Here is a 6,684-nt window from a genome sequence, read left to right as displayed (position 1 = left end):
ATCGAAAACTTGTGAGATAATTTATTACAGTAATATTCCGTGCACGTACGTATCTCTGCGTAAACGCGCTCTAGACGTTAGTAAATATTTAACATCGAAATATTGTTGTTGTATTCCCCCACTCCCATTCTGTAGCTACAGGGCTCGAATTTCCCTATTGCTAACTCGCAAAATGCGTGTCGATATTGAGAAATTGCAAGTAGAAAATATAAGCACTTGCTATTTTCTGCGAGTGGAAATTCAACATAAGCTCATTCCAACCATTAGTATTAATAGTATGCAAAAAGTGTATGTAATATTCAAAAAGTAGTTTATGTTGTGGAAAACAAATTGCACGATAGAATTCATTTTAGCACGTAGATTTTTTAGGCACTCGCGATTTTTCGCAAGTGGCTAAAATTGCGAAATTGGTCCCCTGTAGCTACGTAATGTGTAGACTGTTGAGACAAGGGTAAGACCTAGCTCCTGCTTTATGTACAGTCAACCCTATATGCGACTACCATTCACGGTAAACGTCCCCCACCCCCACCAATGTGTCCTTTATAGACAAGTGACCGTTCTATAGAGGCTGTCCTATATAGACAGGTGTCCGTGCTATAGAGGTTGTCCTTTATAGACAGGTGTCCGTGCTATAGAGGTTGTCCTTTATAGACAGGTGTCCGTTCAGCATGCAAGTGCATCTCGTACGTCAGCTCGCACAAGAAGGTCGGCTACTTCACGTCACCGAACTTCTCTCAGCCGTACCCGGACGACGTCCAGTGCCTGCTCTACACGTTCCGCGGACGCGCTGACGAGATCGTAGAACTCACCTTTCTCGAGTTTGACCTTCAGGCTCCCATCAACCACAGGTGAGTGGTGACCTTTAGGTTGTGACCTTTAGGCTCCCATCAGCTACAGGTAAGTGTCTGCTCTACACGTCCCGCGGACGCGCAGACGAAATCGTAGAACTCGCCTTCAAACGAGTTTGACCTCCAGGCTCCCGTCAACGGCAGGTAAGCGGCGCTGCCAATGTCAAGGTTGTAACATTTACCTTGTGACCTTTAGCCCCCCCCTCAATGACAGGTAAGTGGTGGCCTTCAGGTTATGACCTTCAGGCTCCCGTCAATGGCAGGTGAGTGATGACCTTGAGGTTGTGACCTTCAGGCTCCCATCAAAGACAGGTAAGTGGTGACCTTCAGGTTGTGACCTTCAGGCTCCCATCAATGGCAGGTAAGTGGTGACCTTCAGGTTGTGACCTTCAGGCTCCCATCAATGGCAGGTAAGTGGTGACCTTCAGGTTGTGACCTTCAGGCTCCCGTCAGCTACATTTAAATGCCTGCTCTACACGTTCCGCGGACGCACGGATGAGATCGTAGAACTCACCTTCCTCGAGTTTGACCTCCAGGCTCCCATCAACCACAGGTTTGTGACGCTGCCAAGGTCATGACCTTTTGGGTCCTAACGTTTACATTGTGGACATCAGGCTCCCATCATTCGACAAGTTAGTGACATCACCAAGGTCGCGACCTTCAGGTCGTAATGGTCACATTGGGACCTTCAGGCTCCCGTCATTCGGCAAGTTAGTGACATTACCAAGGTCGTGACCTTCAGATCGTGACCTTCAGGTCGTGACCTTCAGGTCGTAATGTTCACATTGTGACTTTCAGGCTCGCCTTAAACATTGTTAAATGAAGGGTTAGTGGCGCCACCATAGTTGTAACCTTCAGGCTCTCATAAACAACGGGTTAGTGGCGCCACCAAGGTCGTGACCTTCAGTTCGTAACCTTCACGTCGTCACCTTTAGTATTCCGTCAACGACGGGTTGGTCACAAAGGCCTATGAATAATAAATGCCTTCGACTTGTTGTTTTCCAAGTGCGGTGATGCAGGGACGTTGTTTCTAGAGCTGAACGAAGCATCCTATATTTGCAACCTAGTACAGCATTAGTAGTAGCAGGAAATACTGCACTGCAGTCTGCAGCCCATAGAATGAAGAGGTGAGACTTAGACAGGTCTCTATATAAACCAAGGATCGAGTGGTAGTAGTATATATGTAGTATATATGTAGCGGCCCGTCTTTACGCCACTGGTGTCACCAGGTGTATGATGGGATGAACAGCTATTATAAGTAGAGCCAGTGTATGCATACTCTGTCTCCCTAGCTCTAGAACTATAGCCTTTCGCTCTGCCACAGGGCTATAGTTCTAGAGCTACTGTCTCCCTCGCCTAGCAAATTAGTGACTTTAGACACCCATTTCCATCTGTCATGGCATTGCAAACAGAACATTATGATACAATAACGTCACAGGGCCGTCGCCAGAGATTGACTAATGTTGAAGCCCAGTCACGAAGGCATGAAGCACAGTAAAATGGGGAGAGTGTGTGAGGGGGTTTCTCCCTCCCCTTGGTGGGGGTCCGGGGGCCTCCCCCGAAAATGTCTAGAGTGCTACATGGAAAATGGTGTACGCTGGCGAGTTTCAAATTTAAATTTTAACATTTGAAACACAGTAAAAAGTACATTGCTTAATAGTACATAGTTTATAGTAATTGTACATATATAGTGTACTTTCACAATTTAAATAAAATATCCAGAAATAATGTTGAAGCCTGAGCTTCCGGGCATTCGCCTGACAACGTGCCTGCATCAAAACTGATCAAAATACTGATAAAATCTATAACGATCAGGTCGATGGAAGAACAACACAATAGCTTGGGATATGAACTATAATGTGCTGGCTAGTGCAAGCCATTCTATTTGAAACTCAATAAAACATGAATACAATTAAATACGTGACTGCAAAACCCTAACGTGTTAGGTGGTAACTTACCACTTTTTGAAGCAACCTGCCGATTTCAATTGCTTTTTACAATTCATATATAGCCACGCCAATATACAAATTAATCTCACACTTACTTACCTTCATAGCAGGGCGCAAAATTAGCACCAGCCCACCAGCATATGCTGGTAAATTATTTGGAGGGCCAGTAACATTGGCAAAACACCGGCCCTCCGAGCCGGTGGTTTCAGCTGTGTTAGCGAGTACCTATACATTTTTATTTATAGCATTAACGAGCAAATAGCTTACAATACTGTTTTACCTGAAGGATATCACGCCATAATTTATCAACATTTTACAAATTTGAAATCGAGAATGCAAGCATGAAACGTGACGTAGACAAAAACACTTTGGACATCATTCACGATAGATCTGCATTATAGTCTGTTCGACAGCTACTATGTGATGCCGCACACTACAACTTTTAGATTTTGGAAGAATCCATCATGTTAGGCAACGGAGGCTCAATTTCTATTTAGGTTCGAGGCAGGTCTACCACTGCCGCCGCGCTTTTATTTCTACACAACACTCAAAACAACAGAACATCGCAAAAGTTACAAAGATGACCACCCGATGGCAGCACGTCTCAATCAATAATAATACCTGTCACAATAGCTCACACTCCCCACCTTGGACAGTTAAGCTGTTCAACCAAATGAAAGAATTCAATCAAAATCTTCGAACATCAAAGGACTGTATAATAATCAGAATTTAAGTCGTCACTCTAAACAGCAAAACTACAAATCTAATGGAGTTATCAAGAATACACGTGATCTCACTAATTCTAAATAAACAGGACAATCTAGTTATGGATCATATTGAACTGAAAGGAAAGTTTAACACATTGCTATCTTGCAATAACTAACGTCTATCTAAATTATCTTGTTCATGGAGGAGTTCAAGCCCACTATATAAATGACAGATTGAACACCATCACACTATAAACAATGTTCATATACAGTAGTACAGTATAAAGATTCACGCTAATAGTTTAAGCCAGGACTTTCTCCTTTGGTCCGCAGCAATGGCAGTTGCTCTCCTTGGTCTCCTTTCTCTCGAGTCCTGATCGATAGGGTAGATCTCTGGACTATCTCCCCTAGCTGCTTCATCAGGAGCTTCAGCACAGATATCCGCACACACCTCTAGAGGATAAAGCCGTTGTAGTGGACGTCTTAGTGTAGTTATCTTCCCCTTTGCTGATTGCACTTTCACTACAGCTTTCCTCACCTTATTATCAGAGCCGGTTATCAACTCGATAACCTTTGCCAGTTTCCACAAGCAACGTGGTTGGTTCTCCTCATGTATGAGGACTATGTCACCGACACAAATCTTCTGAGGATGATCACATTTCTTCCCGTATCGGTGTCCCTCTCGTAGTTCTGCAAGGTACTCATTTTTCCAGCGACTCCAAGCATGATCTAGGGCTAGCTGGAGGTGTCTCCATCTGTTCGATAGTTCTAAATTGGTTACCCGTGGCTCTGTTGACATCTCTTCATGGCAGTCAGGGAAACGATTTAGCTTCTGTCCGTAGAGTAAGTGGGACGGAGTAAGGGGTTGCTCCAAATCACTGGTATCTAAGTAAGTAAGCGGTCAAGTATTGAACATGAGTTCAACTTCACATAGAGCTGTTTGGATCTCATCAACTGTAAGTTTAGCACCACCTACAGTTTTCTTCAGGCTCCTCTTCAATGTCTTAATCAGTCTCTCAAAGAAGCCTCCCCACCATGGGGCCTTCTCCAGATTGAACTTCCACTGGATCTGGTTGTTAGCGGCGTATGTCTTCACGGCCACATGATTCACGATCTTGGCGACTGTCTTAGCTGCCTTCCTAAAGGTTGTCGCATTGTCGCTCACGACCAAGGACGGGGTCCCTCGTCTCCCAATGAACCGTCTAAGACATCTCAGGAAGGCATCAGTGGTCAAATCGGTCACTATTTCAAGGTGGACTGCCCTTGTCATACAACAGGTGAAGAGACAGACCCAGACCTTACCTCCATCTTTCGTGTAGAGTGGTCCAGCGTAGTCGAGACCCGTCATCGTGAAGGGGGGGGGGGTCCGAGGCTCACTCTGAATTCAGGCAATGGTGGTGACATCGGTGGTTTGTATGGCTGTCCATCAATTCTCTTACACAGTACGCACTTTATTATTAAGGATCTTACCATAGATCTCCCTTTGATTATCCAGTATTAGGATCTCAACTCTGTCAGTGTTGATTTTACCCCACTGTGGATCGTCCTCTCATGACAGTCTATGATAAGCAGCTTCGTAAACTCATGATTCCTATTCAATAGAATGGGGTATTTCTGGGAATGAGGAGCACTCATTTTTTCCAGACGTCCCTTACATCTCAAGAGTCCTCGATTCTCAAAGAGGCCAAGTTGAGTTTATCATGTTGGAAATAATGGATCATCGAACAGACTCTTCTGGGATTCCTTTATCCAACACTCCTCTGCTTCTTGTATGTCTCTCGCAGTGACATCTGCTGTTACTTGGCCCTTCCTCAGATGTCTTACAAATTTCAACACACATGGGCCGTAACTCTCAGACGTGATCTCCGTGTACTGAAGTCAGTAATATCCATAATGGTTCCAATTCTGGCAGGAAATTCATGCTCTGTGGTCAGCATGACCAGCTCTCTCTTCGCCTTCACCTTCATTTCGTCGAGGCACTCAATGGGTAGATCCATCTGTGACAGGTCATCCTCTTCAGGGAGGACATCGGGATTATCTGGGGTGTCACTCTGTTTTAGCCAGTAAGGACCATCAATCCAGGTAGAACACTGTGACAGTTCTTCTAGTGCCATGCCCCTTGAGGCGATATCGGCAGGATTCATCGAGCCTGGACAATGTCCCCAGGTGTCCACTGGTACAAGTTTACGTACTTCATTCACTCTATTCTGGACGAATTGTTTCCATTCAGACTTCACTCCTTTTATCCATGCCAGAGCAACTCTAGAATCTGACCAGCAATATGTCTCATCAATAGTGATCTCAAACTTTAGTGCTTCCTTCACCGTTCTAATCAGTCTAGCAAGAACAAGTGCTGACAGGAGTTCTAGACGTGGGATTGTCATTCCGGACACAGGGGTTACTCTTTGGCTAGTCTTTGATACCAGGAATCTGATTGTCCTTGTGCTGTGTGACATCACTACAAGATAGATCACTGCCCCGTAGGCCTTCGCTGAGGCATCACAAAATCCATGAATTTTATACACTAACTCACAGTTCTGATGTAGACTCATAGGATAGTAGCAACGTGGTATGGTTATACTAGCTGCTCGTTGGAGGTCTTGCACTAGGTTATTCCACTTCACAAGTAAGGAATTTTCCAGCAGGTCATCCCATCTGGATTTCATTTGGCACAGCTCTTGGAACAGCATCTTGAACCTTAGGATAGCTGGTGCCACTATACCAAGTGGATCATAGAAGGTTGAGGCTAGTTTCACGACATTTCGTTTGGTTGGGATGACGTCCATTGCTTGTTTTGCAACAAGCACTTAAACCAAGCTTCAGCTTATAGGATGCAGGATGGATTTGTGCGACATATTCTGAGAAAAATATCAAACAGTGAAACTTAATGCAGGCAATTCTGTATTTAATAGCTGCGCAATGGAAGTGCCAGATGAGGCCTTCCTAGACAGGTTGGCGTTTTACATAGATGTCCACTAACACGACGTTCACTGTACCTAGCAGTGAAAAAAATACACGGGGGCTCAGGGCGATTTAGCCCCCGAAATGCCAAAAAGAGCCCCGGAAATGCCAAAAAGAGCCCCCGTAAATGTGCATAAAGTTCAATGCAAACCAAATTTTAGAGTGCTATTTTCATGCCCGACGAGTTTGAAAAGTAGCCCCCGAAAAATTAATTTTAAT

At 44.7% G+C, this 6,684-nt stretch overlaps 3 protein-coding genes across 3 annotated transcripts; all 3 read right to left on the bottom strand.

Moving 5' to 3' along the window:
- Nucleotides 1-3,793: 3,793 nt before the first annotated feature.
- LOC106820519 lies at nucleotides 3,794-4,303 on the bottom strand. Its single transcript, XM_014825030.1, has one exon. It carries the CDS (start codon nucleotides 4,301-4,303, stop codon nucleotides 3,794-3,796), a length of 510 nt encoding a protein of 169 aa, XP_014680516.1.
- Nucleotides 4,304-4,405: 102 nt separating this feature from the next.
- Nucleotides 4,406-4,852, bottom strand: LOC106820513. Its single transcript, XM_014825026.1, has one exon. It carries the CDS (start codon nucleotides 4,850-4,852, stop codon nucleotides 4,406-4,408), a length of 447 nt encoding a protein of 148 aa, XP_014680512.1.
- Nucleotides 4,853-5,333: 481 nt separating this feature from the next.
- LOC106820509 lies at nucleotides 5,334-6,290 on the bottom strand. Its single transcript, XM_014825021.1, has one exon. The coding sequence runs from the start codon at nucleotides 6,288-6,290 to the stop codon at nucleotides 5,334-5,336; it is 957 nt and encodes a 318-aa protein (XP_014680507.1).
- Nucleotides 6,291-6,684: the final 394 nt, after the last annotated feature.

This window comes from Priapulus caudatus, unplaced genomic scaffold (genome assembly GCF_000485595.1).
Source record: "Priapulus caudatus unplaced genomic scaffold, Priapulus_caudatus-5.0.1 Scaffold42, whole genome shotgun sequence".
Classification (NCBI taxonomy): Eukaryota; Metazoa; Priapulida; class Priapulimorpha; order Priapulimorphida; family Priapulidae; genus Priapulus; species Priapulus caudatus.
Note: the sequence above shows the minus strand (reverse complement) of the source record. Positions and strands in the feature narration are given on the sequence as shown.

Coding starts and splice junctions, on each gene's coding strand:
- LOC106820519 (XM_014825030.1), bottom strand. CDS start 4,303: ATGTCAACAGAGCCACGGGTAACCAATTTAGAACTATCGAACAGATGG.
- LOC106820513 (XM_014825026.1), bottom strand. CDS start 4,852: ATGACGGGTCTCGACTACGCTGGACCACTCTACACGAAAGATGGAGGT.
- LOC106820509 (XM_014825021.1), bottom strand. CDS start 6,290: ATGGACGTCATCCCAACCAAACGAAATGTCGTGAAACTAGCCTCAACC.